The 17911-nt window shown below is 41.9% G+C and overlaps 2 protein-coding genes across 5 annotated transcripts in view; one reads left to right on the top strand and one right to left on the bottom strand.

Moving 5' to 3' along the window:
* acsbg2 (acyl-CoA synthetase bubblegum family member 2) overlaps positions 1–12130 on the bottom strand; it is a 41332-nt gene extending 29202 nt beyond the window's left edge. Inside the window, exon 1 of one of the 3 annotated variants that reach the window (XM_065009036.1) lies at positions 12097–12130. In XM_065009036.1, coding sequence (XP_064865108.1) covers positions 12097–12115 — 19 coding nt within the window. In that variant the 5' untranslated portion in view covers positions 12116–12130. Of the gene's footprint in view, positions 1–776; positions 869–1788; positions 1963–12096 lie in introns of those variants that run through there. The other 2 variants (XM_029632630.2, XM_029632631.2) reach the window with 2 other exon arrangements.
* rfx2 (regulatory factor X, 2 (influences HLA class II expression)) overlaps positions 10641–17911 on the top strand; it is a 65320-nt gene continuing 58049 nt past the window's right edge. For both annotated transcript variants that reach the window (XM_029632626.2, XM_029632625.2), the window contains exon 1: positions 10641–10808. The gene's annotated coding sequence lies outside the window, so the exon portion shown is untranslated. The remainder of the gene's footprint in view (positions 10809–17911) is intronic.

The following is a 17911-nucleotide window of genomic DNA, read 5'->3' as shown; positions in this document are numbered from 1 at the left end:
CACTTTAACAATGGAAAAATTGATGTAAAAAATTTATCACTAGCCATTTAAAAAAATGCCATGTAATATGTTTACATACCCTACATTACTCATCTCATATGTATATACTGTACTCAATACCATCTACTGCATCTTGCCTATGCCGTTCTGTACCATCACTCATTCATATATGTTTATGTACATATTCTTCATCCCTTTACACGTGTGTATAAGGTAGTTGTTGTGAAATTGTTAGGTTAGATTACTCGTTGGTTATTACTGCATTGTCGGAACTAAAAGCACAAGCATTTCGCTACACTCACATTAACATCTGCTAACCATGTGTATGTGACAAATAACATTTGATTTGTACCTACATTATATTAGGTATGCAGGTCAGCTTTGACTTCGGTTTTGCACATCAGCGTTAAACTAGACATCGGGCCAATACTGATGTTGGCATTTCTAGCTAATATCGTCCGATTCCGATATGTTCACCGATATATCATGCATCCCTAAAAACTACCTCAGCTTTTGTTGAAACTATTAAACCTAGAGGACATGGTTAATCTGGTAGTGACTGCATTTGCAAAAATACAAATGCAGGGAGGGTGAGTGCTGATCCCATAGCTAATGATACCAAGGCTGAGAAAGAACTTCCCAACTGGGCAACCCTGTTTGCTGAGAACTTGAAAGTCATGGGAAATAGAGAGATTTGTTTTGCATTATCACATATAACCTAGCAAGGTGACAGCTTGATGTATTCAACCTACTTTGAAGGATTAACAATGACTCACAGGAAAATGAAGATGCCCATTGATAAAAGAGCCCAGATGTATAGCAAGATCCTCACAGGAAAATGATGATGCCCCTTAATAAAAGAGCCCAGATGTATAGCAAGATCCTCACAGGAAAATGATGATGCCCCTTAATAAAAGAGACCAGCTGTATAGCAAGATCGCTTCAGCCAATTGCTATAAGAGAAGCAAACCCACCGCGCTATCACATGACCTCTGGTGAGCCATCTCCCCATAAAATGCGAGGCTGTGTTGCTGCTGCATTCAGCGAGGTTATTGCAGTTCATTGACATCTCGCCACATTCACGGTACAGGGAATCGAGGCTCATTACGTGTACAGCAAGTGGAAATGAAATGTTGAGTAACGTTAGACCTGTAAATGTATTTAGCTGGTTGACTGCACATTGACTAAATTAATTTAGCAATAACATGATTAGCTAGCTATGTTTTCGTACAAATGGGGACTATAGGAAACCAAACATCACCACACGCCTACAAGTATTCGGATTAATAGAAAGGGGTCTTTAATTTATGATTTTACGTGGCATGATGATCAAATAGAGATAAAAGGTCGGCAGAGGTGGGCATTAATTTTCATCGAGGAAAAAAAACATGGCATGTCTAATAAAATTCATTTAGAAAATAGGGTCAAGCTTAACATGTTTTTATCAAACGAATGACACGCCTATCCACTCGCTGAAGGTGCACGGGCTGACAAAGTTACCGGTCGGCGCGTGCAAAGAAAATTTACTAGGAGAATGGCTAATTGTAAGGCTAACCAAATTGGTTCAAAGTACAAGTGTCACAGTTTCAATTAAGATATTCCATTTAAATTCAGAGCAAAATTGTTAACTATAAGTAGCTCTCTGTATTTACCGGTAAGCTAAATTAGCTACACAACAATATGACAGCCATGGCACGTAGTTTGTAGCGAATGAAGAGTAGCACACGTTATCGTTAGGCCAACTTGTTTAAGTTTATTAATGTCAATTAAAGTAATGTTAGAGCTTACCGTCAATGCAAAACAAGCCAACTTTTTCCTGCTGGAAATTTCAGTGCTGCAAACTTTAGCGCCGAAGTTGTTTAAGAGTTCATAAGGGAAAGGAAGTCCGTGTACTTGGCCTAGCCTGCAGGTGTGCACACCAGCTACTGAGAAGCAGAACAAACGGCTCTTTTTGGGAACGTCTTAAACCAAATCACATCTGTGAAAGAGCCGTTCATTTGACACCCTGATTTATTACTACTGCTTTTTGACCTTCAGACAACGATTATCTGCACTGAAGACCATTAAAACATTATCTGAAGATTGTAATGCACTACAGGAACAATAGATAGTGATGAGAGACTTTTTCTGGCACACACACCAATTGTTGCAGTGCATTCATTTTTCCCCCTTCATTTTTTTTTTGCAGGCCATCTAATAATTTGGTGATGTAAAAATGTATTTGAACTAACATGCCACGATCTGAAATGACATTTGTATACTTTATTTTAGAGATTTCCAATTGTTTCATGGTCTTAGGTATTTTTAAGAGCCAATGAACGAAGAGCTGTTTGGGAGCCAAATTAACGGCTCTTTTAGCTGAACGGAGCCAAATGAGCCGGCTCACTGAAAAGATTCGGAATGCCCATCACTACTGAGAAGGACACGTTTACACTGAGTATAACAAACATCAGGAACACCTTCCTAATTGCACTCCTCCCCGTTTTGCCCTCAAAACAGTCTCAATTCGTCGGGGCATGGACTCTACAAGTTGTCGAAAGCGTTCCATGTTTTTATGGTTTTGCCTAGAAAGGATTCAGCTTTTGCCAAAATGGACTTTTCGTAGTAGGTTTAGATTTAGAACTTAGACAGCAATGATAGGTTTCCTAAAAGCATCGCACTAAGACCATCTTTCGTCTATTTAGTTTCAATGGAATTAAGATGATCTTAATCCTATAATGGTTTTGGGAAACCCAGCCCAGGTTATGATAATTAGTGTAGCAAATTAGGTTAAGGTTAGCTAAAATAAAGAAATCGACCTTCGACGTCAATTTGACAAGAGCTGTATCCCATCTAGACAAACCCGATTTGTACTTGACTTGAAAGATCAATATGTAGTTTGAAATAATTCCCATATTAGTTGAAAAAAATAATAAAACCTTTTGCATTCACCTCACCCAGGTACTAATGTTTTTTTCTTTGTGCCAGCAGTTCCCATAATAATGATAAAAATGTGGTACATGTGTTTTAGGTTGTGATATTTTGTATTATAAACTGGGTGGTTTGAGCCCTGAATGCTGTTTGGCTGAAAGATGTCAAATATCAGACCATATACAACAGGTATGACAAAACATTTATTTGTACTGCTCTAATTACTTTGGTAACCAGTTTATAATAGCAACAAGGCACCTTAGGGGGTTGTGGTACATTACCATTATACCATGGCTAAGGGCTGTATCCAGGCGTTGTGACTAAGAACAGCCCTTAGCCGTGGTATATTGGCCGTATACCACATCCCCTCATTGCTTAATTATTAGATCTTGAAATTACTTAAATTTGTGGAAATCTAAATCCATATTAATCACTGTACAGCACCCTTGTTTAAATACGGTCTATGGTAGCCTACCACATTTCTCTCTGTATTAAAAAAAAAGAGAACACAAAAAGGTGTGTATCATAAAACATTTATGTGTCCTCCTTTGGTCTGAATAAAGTCTAGGTTATCAAACCCAAGAAGTCGAGTATACCCAGGTTATTTCAGTGGTGTAATCATTAGTACAGTTTTGCAACTAAAACAGGAGTTTGTATTAGACAAATTCAGGTAGGTCCCTCCCCGTTTAGTTCCATTTGCTTCCATTTAAGAACATTTTTTCCACCTGGTGAATGAAGGACTTGGCCTCTGTGGAGAAAATTCAGGTTTCAAATCCCAGGTGAAATTGGTGTTGATAGTAAGAATGGCAATGAGTGGAAGAGAAGGATGTATGTACTGCCACCATGTGGTTGAGATTTTATGCACTGGCAAGACCCTATATTTAAACTAGAGGTCACGAGTAACTCAATTGATTACTGATTACAGCTTATCTTTTGTGTTGACCTTTACTCAACAGATGGGTTCTCATATGTTTATCATTAATAATAATATATTTAATATATTAACAACCCGGCCGTCCTACAATCTAAGATAGATTCCCTCAATCTCACACAAATTATCAAGGAACCCACAAGGTACAACCCTAAATCCGTAAACATGGGCACCCTCATAGATATTATCCTGACCAACTTGCTCTCCAAATACACCTCTGCTGTTTTCAATCAGGATTTCAGCGATCACTGCCTGCATCTGTTATGGGTCCTAGGTCAAACGACCACCCCTCATCACTGTCAAACGCTCCCTAAAACATTTCTGCGAGCAGGCTTTTCTAATCGACCTGGCCCGGGTATCCTGGAAGGATATTGACCGCATCCCGTCAGTAGAGGATGCCTGGTTGCTCTTTAAAAGTGCTTAAATAAGCATGCCCCATTCAAAAAAATGTAGAACTAAGAACTGGTTCACTCCAGACCTGACTGCCAACGACAAGCACAAAAACATCCTGTGGCGGACTGCACTAGCATTGAATAGTCCCAGCGATATGCAACTTTTCAGGGAAGTCAGGAACCAATACACAGAGTCAGTTAGGAAAGCAAAGGCTAGCTTTTTCAAACAGAAATTTGCATCCTGTAGTTCTAACTTCAAACAGTTTTGGGACACTGTAAAGTCCATGGAGAATAAAAGCACCTCCTCCCAGCTGCCCACTGCACTGAGGCTAGCAAACACTGTCACTACCAATAAATCCACGATAATCGAGAATTTCAATAAGCATTTCTCTACGGCTGGCCATGCTTTCCTCCTGGCTACCCCAACCCTGGCCAACAGCTCCGCATCCCCCCCCAGCTTCTCCTTCACCCAAATCCAGACAGCAGATGTTCTCAATGAGCTACAAAACCTGGACCCGTATAAATCAGCTGGGCTAGACAATCTGGACCCTCTCTTTCTAGAATTATTCGCTGCCATTGTTGCAACCCCTATTACTAGTCTGTTCAACCTCTCTTTCGTATCGTCCGAGATCCCTAAAGATTGGAAAGCTGCCGCAGTCATCCCCCTCTTCAAAGGGGGTGACACTCTAGACCCAAACTGTTACAGACCTATATCCATCTTGCCCTGCCTTTCTAAAGTCTTCGAAAGCCAAGTTAACAAACAGATCACTGACCATTTCGAATCCCACCGTACCTTCGCCGCTGTGCAATCCGGTTTCAGAGCTGGTCACGGGTGCACCTCAGCCACGCTCAAGGTACTAAACGATATCATAAGCTTCATCGTTAAAGGACAGTACTGTGCAGCCGTCATCTTCATCGACCTAGCCAAGGATTTTGACTGTCAATCACCCTATTCTTATCGGCAGACTCAACAGCCCCGGTTTCTCTAATGACTGCCTCGCCTGGTTCACCAACCACTTCTCAGATAAAGTTCAGTGTGTCAAATCGGAGGACCTGTTGTCCAGACCTCTGGCCGTCTCTATGGGGGTACCACAGGATTCAATTCTCAGGTCGACTCTTTTCTCTGTATATATCAACGATGTCGCTCTTGCTACGAGTGATAACTTGATCCACCTCTACGCAGATGACATCATTCTGTATACATCTGGCACTTCTTTGGACACTGTGTTAACTAACCTCCAAACGAGCTTCAATGCCATACAACACTCCTTCTGTGGCCTCCAACTGCTCTTAAACGTTAGTAAAACTAAATGCATGCTTTTCAACCGATTGCTGCCCACACCCACCCCCCGACTAGCATCACTACTCTGGACGGTTCTGACTTAGAATATGTGGACAACTACAAATACCTAGGTGTCTGGCTAGACTGTAAACTCTCCTTCCAGACTCATATTAAGCATCTCCAATCCAAAATGTAATCTAGAATCGGCTTCCTATTTCGCAACAAAGCCTCCTTCACCCACGCTGCCAAACATACCCTCATAAAACTGACTATCCTACTGATCCTCGACTTTGGCGATGTCATTTACAAAATAGCCTCCAATACCCTACTCAGCAAACTGGGTGCAGTCTATCACAGTACCATCCGTTTTGTCACCAAAGCCCCATATACCACCCACCACTGAACACCTGTATGCTCTAGTCAACTGGCCCACACTACATATTGGTCGCCAGACCCACTGGCTCCAGGTCATCTATAAGTCTTTGCTAGGTAAAGCTCCGCCTTATCTCAGCTCACTGGTCACCATAACAACACCCACCCGTAGCATGCGCTCCAGCAGGTATGTCTCACTGGTCATCCCCAAAGCCTACACCACTTTGGCCGCCTTTCCTTACAGTTCTCTGCTGCCAATGACTGGAACGAATTGCAAAAATCGCTGAAGTTGGAAACTTATGTCTCCCTCACTCACTTTAAGCATCAGCTATCTGAGCAGCTTACCGATCACTGCAGCTGTACACAGCCCATCTGTAAATAGCCCATCCAACTACCTACCTCATCCCCATATTGTTTTTATTTACTTTTTTTGCTCTTTTGCACACCAGTATTTCTACTTGCACATCATTATCTGCACATCTATCACTCCAGTGTTAATTTGCTAAATTGAAATTACTTCGCTACTATGGCCTATTTATTGCCTTACCTCCTTACGCCATTTGCACACATTGTATATAGATTTTTCTATTGTGTTATTGACTGTACTTTTGTTTATCCCACGTGTAACTCTGTGTTGTTGTTTTTTGTCGCCCTGCTTTGCTTTATCTTGGCCAGGTCGCAGTTGTAAATGAGAACTTGTTCTCAACTGGCCTACCTGGTTAAATAAAAGTGAAATAAAAATATACACTACCGTTCAACAATTTGGGGTCACTTAGAAATGTCCTTGTTTTTTAAAGAAAAACACATTTGTTGTCCATTAAAAAATATACAATTCATCAGAAATACAGGGTAGACATTCTTAATATTGTAAATGACTATTGTAGCTGGAAACAGTTGATTTTTAATGGAATATCTACATTGGCCCATTATCAGCATCCATCACTTCTGTGTTCCGATAGCAGCATCAGCATTTGTAGGTTCAATTACAGGCTCAAAATGGCCAGAAACAAAGACCTTTCTTCTGAAACTCGTCAGTCTTTGCTTGTTCTGTGAAATTAAGGCTATTCCATGTGAGAAATTGCCAAGAAACTGAAGATCTCGTACAACGCTGTGTAACGCTCCCTTCACAGAACAGCGCAAACTGTCTCTAACCAGAATAGAAAGAGGAGTGGGAGGCCCCGGTGCACAACTGAACAAAAGGACAAGTATATTAGAGTGTCTAGTTTGAGAAACAGCCGCCTCACAAGTCTTCAACTGGCAGCTTCATTAAATAGTACCTGCAAAACACCAGTCTCAACGTCAACAGTGAACAGGCGACTCCGGGATGCTGGCCTTCATGGCAGAGTTGCAAAGAAACAAATGCTGATGCTCCAGATACTCAACTAGTCTAAAGAAGGCCAGTTTTATTGCTTCTTTAATTAGAACAACAGTTTTCAGCTGTGCTAACATAATTGCAAAAGGGTTTTCTAATGATCAGTTAGCCTTTTAAAATTATAAACTTGGATTAGCTAACACAACGTGTCATTGGAACACAGGAGTGATGCTTGCTGATAATGGGCCTCTGTACGCCTATGTAGATCATCCAGCTACAATAGTAATTTACAACATGAACAATGTCTACACTGCATTTTTGATCAATTTGATGTTATTTTAATGTACAAAAAATGTGCTTTTCTTTCAAAAACAAGGACATTTCTAAGTGACCCCAAACTTTTGAACGGTAGTGTAGCTCTTTTCATTACAAAAAAGAATTTCAACATCGCTTTGAACACAAAAACACCTTAAGGGATCTGGCAGTTTATGGTTCATCTTCCACACACAGCTTCAGATGTTTTTAGGCAGTTCAGATAGGCTGTAGGAGTTGCTTGACCAGAGAGAGCATTGATGATATTGACAGACAGGGAGAAACTTCTGCAATTAATTGACATCAGCAATTAATTAAATTAATTGACATCAACTTTCCTATGGTATCCACTTCTCCTCTCTCGCTCTGGCATTACCCTATGAATGACTTACCATAGATGTTTTATACATTCTGTGAAATGTGGCAAGAACAAATGGCACAATTCTGCAGATTTCTGGACCCTTCACACACATAGATCTCAAAAACGTGAGCAAGACAAAGGAGATGATCATGGACCACAGAAAAAGGAGAACCGAACACGCCCCCATTCACATTAACGGGTCTGTAGTGGAGCGGGTAGAGAGTTTCAAGTTTCTTGGTGACCACATCACCAACAAACTGTCATAGTCCAAACACACCAAGAAAGTCATGAAGAGGGCACGACAATGCCTTTCCCCAACCCGAGGAGACTGAAAATATGGTATGGGTACCCAGATCCTCAAAAATTTCTACAGCTGCACCTTTGAGCACATCCTGACCGGTTGCATCACTGCCTGGTATGGCAACTGCTCGGCATAAGGTGTTACAGAGGGTAGTGTGTACAGCCCAGTACATCATTGGGGCCAAGTTTCCTGCCATGCGTGTGCAAAGCTGTCAAGGCAAAGGGTGGCTATTTGAAGAATCTCAAATATAAAATATATTTTGATTTGTTCAACACTTTTTTGGTTACTACATGATTCCATATGTGTAATTTCAAAGCTTTGATGGCTTCACTATTATTCTACAATGTAGAAAATAGTCAAAATAAAGAAAAACCATTGAATGAGTAGGTGTTCTAAAACTTTTGACCGGTAGTGTACAGTATGTACTAGAAATGTCAGAGGAAGGCCTCAAAAATGGTCAAAGTCACTTAAGTCATATACTGTTCTTTCTGCTACCACACAGCAAGCGGTACCAGAGCGCCAAGTCTAGGTCCAAAAGGCTCCTTAACAGCTTTGACCCCCAAGCCATAAGACTGCTGAACAATTAATCAAATGGTCACTGGACTATTTGTATTTGTTTTTAACACTGCTGCTACTCACTGTTTATTAACTATGCAGTCACTTTACCCCTACCTACATTGATTTGGTACATGTACCCCCTCTATATAGCCTTGTTATTCCCACCTGGACAAAAGAAACACCTACGTGAGAATGCTATTCATTGACTACAACTCAGTGTTCAACACCATAGTACCCTCAAAGCTCATCACGAAGCTAAGGATCCTGGGACTAAACACCTCCCTCTGCAACTGGATCCTTGACTTGCTGACGGGCCTCCCCCAGGTGGTGAGGGTAGGTAGCAACACATCTGCCACGCTGATCCTCAACACGGGAGCCCCTCAGGGGTGCGTGCTCAGTCCCCTCCTGTACTCCCTGTTCACCCACGACTGTGTGGCCAGGCACGACTCCAACACCATCATTAAGTTTGCAGACGACACAACAGTGGTAGGCCTGATCATCGACAACGATGAGACAGCCTATAGGGAGGAGGTCAGAGACCTGGCCGGGTGGTGCCAGAATAACAACCTATCTCTCAATGTAAAGACTAAGGAGATGATTGTGGACTACAGGAAAAAGAGGACCAAGCACACCCCCATTCTCATTGACGGGGCTGTAGTGGAGCAGGTTGAGAGCTTCAAGTTCCTTGGTGTCCACATCACCAACAAACTAGAATGGTCCAAACACACCAAGACAATCGTGAAGAGGGCACGACAAAATCCTAACTAAAAATATTTGGCATGGGTCTTCAGATCCTCAAAAGGTTCTACAGCTGCAACATTGAGAGCATGGTTGCATCACTGCCTGGTACGGCAACTGCTCGGCCTCCGACCGCAAGGCTCTACAGAGGGTAGTGCGTACGGCCCAGTACATCACTGGGGCTAAGCTGCCTGCCATCCAGGCCCTAAAAATGGTAAAATAGCCCAGCCACCCCAGTCATAGACTGTTCTCTCTACTACCGTATGGCAAGCGGTACTGGAGTGCCAAGTCTAGGACCAAAAGGCTTCTCAACAGTTTTTTACCTCCAAGTCACAAGACTCCCGAACAGGTAATCAAATGGCTCCCTGGACTATCTGCATTGTGTCTCGCCAACCCCTCTTTTACGCTACTACTACTCTCTGTTTATCATATATACATAGTCACTTTAACTATACATTCATGTACATACTACCTCAATTACCCCGACTAACCAGTGCCCCCACACATTGGCTACCCGGACTATCTGCATTGTGTCCCGCTGCCCATCAACCCCTCTTTTACGCTACTGCAACTCTCTGTTTATCGTATATGCATAGTCACTTTAACCATACCTACATGTACATACTATCTCAATCAGCCCGACTAACCAGTGTTTGTATATAGCCTCCCTACTCTATATAGCCTAGCTACTGTTATTTTTCACTGTGTTTTTTTTACTGTTGATTTGATTTCTTTACTTATCTATTGTTCACCTAATAGCTTCTTCTTTTTTATACTTAAACATTGCACTGTTGGTTAGAGCCTGTAAGTAAGCTGTAAGGTACACCTGTTGTATTTGGTGCAAGTGACAAATAAACTTGGATTTGATTGTTACTTTAATTTTATTTCTTACTTTAGTTTTTAGTAAATATTTTCTTAACTTTATTTCTTGAACTGCACTGTTGGTTAAGGGCTTGTAAGTAAGCATTTCACGGTAAGGTTGTATACCTGTTGTATTTATTTGGTTTATGTGACAAATACAAATACAGTGCCAAACGTAGCCGTATGTGGCATTACCTGAGGAATAGGGTCAGAGCGCCCTCTAGTGATCGATTGGCGTTATTGGGCGGAGTCAATGCAGTATCCCCGCCCTCATATATATATATCGTTTATATCAAATGACGTATGCAGTACAGGGTAGCAACAGTTGCTTCGAGACCCCGCGCGCCATAGTGACTGTAGCCGTGGAGACAGTTACTTACCAACCGGCGCAACACTCAGCAGCAACTGGAACACAACGAGCAAGTGATTTGAGAGTGGAAAGAGAACACAGCCAGGGCAGAACTTATACAAAGCAAAGGTGACTATATCTTTACAGAGTTGAGACGATACATTTATTCTAATTTGGCATAACGATGCTGTGCTATTTAATGCATACCGCCATCAATCTCTTTCACACCCTACCTGCTACTTTCCCTTCGTCGCATTCACCCCAGGAATCTAATGTCAAGCATTAACGTTACGTAGACCGCCAGCTAGCTAACGTCGTTTACTCCATCCAACGATTGCTTGTCAGTCATTTGCATACGTTTATCAGCAAGTGAACTGTCTTATTGAAAGCGATTTAAGTTAATTTTTTTGTCGTAATGTTGCCATTGTTATACACGGGTTTAAACATTGTGCGAGGTTGTGTGCAGCATGGAATGTTCCGTTTATTCGGCTATCATATTTGCTTACTCTGGCCAAGTTTGCCAGCTACAGGTTGTAGCTAGTTAGCTAAAATGAGCTAACCTGGCTAACAAATTAGCTCATGACATGGGTGAAATGTTATCGTTACATTTTACTTGTGGATGTGACTTGTGACAACTTTCTGAAATGTTGTCTAACTCAGTTTAAGCTAGCTAGCTCGATAACACATGGTGCACGCCGAATTAGTTAACCTACCCAGAAGTCAAACTGTTTCACGCAGTTTAACCGATTGAGTTAACGTTAGCTAGCCTGCTGGGCCAGCTAGCTAGCATTAGCCTACCTCAAATGGCTAGCCTAGTTATTACAAATTAATTAGACGGACAATAATATTTTACCAACACCCATCTCTAAAATCTGCTTATTAACGTCGACACGTTCTCTGTCAACTCAGGATGAGACGCATCATATTGCTGTTAGATGATTTCTGCGCGTTAACTTAAGTTAGCTAACATAGATATATTATCTTGAAGCTCGCAGCTATAACACGTTACTCGTTCTATAAGCAAGGGTGAACTTTTAAAACCTTGAACAGTGGCGCGAGTTGATCTCCAATAACTCACTAACGTTAGTACTCGTTATTTGCTATGTTAAACAACAAGCGGAAAGCTCGTCAACTTGCTGGCTATATCAAATTCAGGGTGCCACTGTCGTGTGTCAATGTCGTGTTTGGGAGGGCGTGCGATGGTGGAGTAGTTTATTTAGCATGCTTTTAATAGGAGTCTGTGTAAGAACTGCTTTGGAAGTCTGTAATTTGCCCAAGGCAAATATACTTTACAAAAATATAATCGCAACATGTAAAGTGGTCCCATGTTTCATGAGCTGAAATAAAACATTCCAGAAATGTTTCATACACACAAGCTTATTTCTCTCAAATTTTGTGAACAAATTTGTTTCCGTACCTGTTTGTGAGCATTTCATCTTTGCCAAAATAATCCATCGATCTGACAGGTGTGGCATAGCAAGAAGTGGATTAAATGACATTATAATTACACAGGTGCATCTTGTGCTGGGGACAATAATAGGCTACTCTAAAATGTGAAGTTTTGTTACACAACACAATGCCACGGATGTCTCAAGTTTTGAGGAAGTGTACTATTGGCATGCTGACTCCATGAATGATCGCCAGACCTGTTGCCAGAGAATTGAATGTTAATTTCTCTACGGCAATTTGCCTCAAATGTAGTTTTAGAGAATTTGTCCAATCGGCCTCACAACTGCAGCCCAGGACCTCCACATCCAGCTTCTTCACCTGTGGGGGTGTTTGTGACGAAGAGAATTTCATCACAAACTGTCAGAAACTGTATCAGCGGGATGGTTAGATTTTGCTGTATGTGAAACAAGTGTAGTGATACAACAGCTCTGCCAGGAGGTCTTGGGATGATGAGAGGAAGGCTCGGAACAGAAGATGGTGGAAACAGAGGTTTTTGCTTGAAACTGCTAGTGAGTCAAATGAAGCTAATAGTACAGAAAAGTGCCTCTGTAACACACTCGTTCTCAAAGGAAAATGAGAAGTGAGCTATGTTGGAATATAGGAAACCAAAACCCTGACTCCGGTGGAAAACGAGTCTAGTGGATCAATGCTACTTGGGAAATCCGTTTAACGTCTTCAGGAAAATCTGGAATGTGTTGGAAGAAAGTTTGGAGTCTGTGAGAGTCACAAGAAGTGGTCTTATTTAGATTTCTCTGTGTCCTTTAGACTCAAAAATATATCGGATGTTTCCTGCATAGCCTGGGATATTTGTAGCAGGGCACTACACAATTCTTGCCTAAATATCAATATTCCCCATTTTCCACACCTTTTTAAAAACATAATTACCAAAAAGATTTTACAGCCAGGTGGTGCTATGATAGTTATTCCTCCTTAGTGGACCGTTTCCATTTTGTTTTCTTTCTACCTTTGTGGGTAGTAAGTGAGTGCTTTAATATAGATGGTCCATGTGGAAATTGCCGGTCAAATATTTTAAACAATTCACTTGGGAAACAAATGGATTCATTATTGTACAATTCAGATGATTGTGGATCAGAATCAGCTTTATTCGTTAAGTACATTTACACCTTCAGAAATGTACTTGGTGATATGGTGCTGCTAGTGATAGACAACAGAGACAGAATGAAGACCTCAGAGTTAAAACAAGGTTGATACATTATATGGATCCCAAACTGTACCCCAGATTAATTTGTTTCAAAGGTCAGATGGACTTCAGGAGATATTGACTGTAACAGCTTGACTCCTTTTGTCTGACCTCAGTCCAATTTTTTTTTAGGTATAAGTCATCACCACGGTGATGTTACACCTGTTCAACAGAGGTAAGGCAGTTAATGAGTCCTATCCATGAGAGTGACACATTGTCCAGGTGTCAGTTCTCATTAGGTGTGTTGCTCTATTGATTTCTTTTCAGAGCTGAGTGCTCATACCAGGGGCAACAGGTAGCCTAGTAGTTAAGACCATTGGGTCAGTGAACTCACTTTTCTAGACGGCTTTCAGACAGTTCTTTGTCAAACCAGTTTGCTGTAGCGGTACCAGTTAAGTGTTTGCGGCATGAACATTCACTCTTTTAATCAACTCTTTGGTTTCTGGTTATGTCATACACCATCACAGGTGCACTTCCACATAGGATTCATCTCTGAAGGCAGAGAATGGATTGATTCATGTTTAGATGCATTTTTGAGCCCAATACCCGTTTCCTTTCATGTGAAATGGGCTGTATATTTTTGGGGGTTTATTTTCATTAGCCAGTCTGTGTATTTGAGACATAAGTTGATGGTGACTTTAACTCTGTTAATGCATCTTTTTTTGGAGAACATTGGTAGCCGGCCGCTCCACTGAATATAGTTTCCTTCAAAACAAAGTTTTCTAATCCTAATTTTGCTGATAGTTGATTTTTAAGAAGTATTAAATCAGTGTTTGAAGGATTACTGCACTTGTTTTGGCAAAGTAGCCAAATTCTGAGAACCTAGCTTTGATTGGGCACACCTACAATAGCTACAAAGGAAATAAATGTCCCTGAAATGCCATGCCATGACAATCTGAGCATGCTGCTATTACGTTTACATTGCAACTTGAGATTTACAATTCAAATTTTATTTGTCACATGTGCCGAATACAACACCTTACAGTGAAGTGCTTACTTACAAGCCCTTAACCAACAATATACTTTTTAAGAAAATGTCTACAAAAAAAGTAAGAAAAACAAATAATTAAAGAGCAGCAATTAATAACAATTGCGGGGCTGTATACAGGGGGTACCGGTACAGAGTCTGTGTCGGGGCACCGGTGTCAAGGTAATTGAGGTATGTACATGTAGGTAGAGTTATTTAGTGACTATGCATAGATAATAACGGAGAGTAGCGGCAGCGTTCCGAAGGGGGCAATGCAAATAGTCTGGGGAGTAATTTGATTAGCTGTTCTGGCGTCTTTTGGCTTGGGCGTAGAAGCTATTTAGGAGCCTCTTGGACCTAGACTTGGCACTCCGTTACCACTTGCCTTGCGGTAGCAGAGAGAACAGTCTATGACTAGGGTGGCTGCAGTCTTTGACAATTTTTAGGGCCTTCCTCTTCCCTGGTATAGAGGTCCTGGATGGCACGAAGCTTGCCCCCGGTGATGTACTAGAGGTCGACTGATTAATCGGAATGGCTGATTAATTAGGGTCGATTACAATCGGAAATCGGTATTTTTGGACACCGATTTGTTTTTTATTAAATCTTTATTTAACTAGGCAAGTCAGTTAAAACACATTCTTACTTTCAATGACGGCCTAGGAACGATGGGTTAACTGCCTCGTTCAGGGGCAGAACGACAGATTTTCACCTTGTCAGCTCGGGGGATCCAATCTTGCAACCTTACAGTTAACTAGTCCAACGCAATAACGACCTGCCTCTTGTTGCTATCCACAAAGAGATGCCTGTTACGCGAATGCAGTAAGCCAAGGTAAGTTGCTAGCTATCATTAATCTTATCTTATAAAAAAACAATCAATCATAATCACTAGCTACACATGGTTGATGATATTACTAGATATTATCTAGCGTGTCATGCGTTGCGTACAATCTGACTCCGCATACAAGTATCTGACTGAGCGGTGTTAGGCAGAAGCAGGCGCGTAAACATTCATTCAAACAGCACTTTCGTGCGTTTTGCCAGCAGCTCTTCGTTTTGTGTCAAGCATTGCGCTGTTTATGATTTCAAGCATATCAACTCCCGAGAGGAGGCTGGTGTAACCGAAGTAAAATGGCTGGCTAGTGAGCGGGGCTAATAGCGTTTCAAACGTCACTTGTTCGCTCTGAGCCTTGGAGTGGTTGTTTCCCTTGCTCTGCATGGGTAACGCTGCTTCGAGGGTGGCTGTTGTCGTTGTGTTCCTGGTTCGAGCCCAGGGAGGAACGAGGAGAGGGACAGAAGCTATACTGTTACACTGGCAATACTAAAGTGCCTATAAGAACATCCAATAGTCAAAGGTTAATGAAATACAAATGGTATAGAGAGAAATAGTCCTATAATAACTACAACCTAAAACTTCTTACCTGGGAATATTGAAGACTCATGTTAAAAGGAACCACCAGCTTTCATATGTTCTCATGTTCTGAGCAAGGAACTTAAACATTAGCTTTCTTACATGGCAAATATTGCACTTTTACTTTCTTCTCCAACACTTTATTTAAACTGAATTGAACATGTTTATTTATTTGAGGCTAAATAGATTTTGATGTATTATATTAAATTAAAATAAGTGTTAATTCAGTATTGTTGTAATTGTCATTATTACAAATAAAATTTTAAAAAATCTGCCGATTTGAATCTGTATCGGCTTTTTTGGCCCTCCAAGTATCGGTATCGGTGTTGACAAATCATAATCGGTCGACCTCTAGTATGTACTACCCTCTGTACTGCCTTGCGGTCGGAGGCCGAGCAGTTGCCATACCAGGCAGTATGCAACCCATCCGGATGCGCTTGATGGTGCAGCTGTAGAACCTTTTTGAGGATCTGAGGACCCATGCCAAATCTTTTTAGTTTCCTGAGGGGGAATAGGATTTTGTCGTTCCCTCTTCACGACTGTCTTGGTGTGCTTGGACCATGTTAGTTTGTTGGTGATGTGGGAATTTGAAGCTCTCAACCTGCTCCACTACAGGCCTGTCGATGTGAATGGGGGTGTGCTCGGTTTTCCTTTTCCTCTAGTCCACAATCATCTCCTTTGTCTTGATCATGTTGGGGGAGGTTGTTGTCCTTGCACCACACGGTCAGGTCACTGACCTCCTCCCTATAGACTGTCTCATCGTTGTCGGTGATCAGGCCTACCACTGTTGTCATCGGCAAACTTAACGATGGTGTTGGAGTCGTACCTGGCTGTGCAGTCATGAGTGAACAGGGAGTACAGGAGGGGACTGAGCACACACCCCTGAGGTGTGTTGTTACCTACCCTTACCACCTGGGAGCGGCCCGTCAGGAAGTCCAGGATCCAGTTGCAGAGGGAGGTGTTTAGTACCAGGGTCCCTAGCTTAGTGATGAGCTTTGAGGGCACTATGGTGTTGAATGCTGAGCTGTTTTTTATTTTTTATAGCTGTAGTCAATGAACAGCATTCTCATGTAGGTGTTCCTTTTGTCCAGGTGGAAAAGGGCAGTATGAAGTGCAATAGAGATTGCATGATCTGTTGGTGTGGTATGCAATTTCGAGTGGGTCTAGGGTTTCTGGTATAATGGTGTTGTGAGCCATGATCAGCCTTTCAAAGCATTTCATGGCTACAGACATGAGTGCTATGGGTATAAATACACCCAAAGTCATGGAAAGAGAGGGGGTGGGCCAGGGGGGGTAACGTGTTTATACTGTTAAGTCAAGTGTTTTTAAATGGGTTATTTTTATCTCCCTGGATGTGTCGGGCATGCATAGTTTTGGTTTGCAGAGGCAGGTTAGGAGGAAAAGGTGCTCAATAGAGGAGAGTGTGAGACAGCATAGAAAGCAGCTGGTACTGCCTAGTTAAAACCCATTCTGAGGTATTATACTCATTTTTGTATTTTGGGAAGTGGTTGTCTGTCTTGTACTCTTAACGAATGAGCAAAAGAAATTGGTGCTTCAGGTGAAAGAATACATGCGTTTTGAGTTAACCTTAACTTTCAACACTTTTTCATTTTGTTTTGCTCTGCCTGCCTGATATGTCTGCTCTCACTACAGTATGTGTACACCAAACATACATTGACATGTGCTCTACACGGCAGAGCCTACACTCATGTATACTGAAGTGCAGTTAACCAGTGGTTTTGTTATTGACACAGCCTGGGATCGTGGTAATGCTTCAGTGTCTCCCAGCGATGGATGCCACGGTCATCTGTGATTCACTGCTGCCGCCTGTAGTCCAGGTTTAGTCCTGTCTGTACTCCTCACATGGACCCCCGTTGTGAGCAGTGTCCACATTAACCCTATACCATGTTGAGGTTTTAATGGATTCGTCTCTGGTACAGTGCAGCTCTCAAATGGACAGCTGCAGTTGTCCCTGGGTGGGGAGGGGGTTGACCCGAGATGGGTCGTGTGTGTTCATGCTGTATTTAGCTTATCTGGATGAGGCCCAACCCCGAGGAGAGGCTCTCAGCCCAATACCCGGCCAATGGCTGCCCGATCAGTTATTGAGAGTAGTCCTGCACAAACTGTAACGGACTGCTTGATAGAAGCACTTCTGTGTGTCGCAAATTCAAAATGTTAGCCCAAAAACGGAATATTTTCAAAGGATT

Source organism: Oncorhynchus nerka, linkage group LG24 (genome assembly GCF_034236695.1).
Source record: "Oncorhynchus nerka isolate Pitt River linkage group LG24, Oner_Uvic_2.0, whole genome shotgun sequence".
Classification (NCBI taxonomy): domain Eukaryota; kingdom Metazoa; phylum Chordata; class Actinopteri; order Salmoniformes; family Salmonidae; genus Oncorhynchus; species Oncorhynchus nerka.
This window is presented reverse-complemented; position numbering and strand designations above follow the sequence as displayed.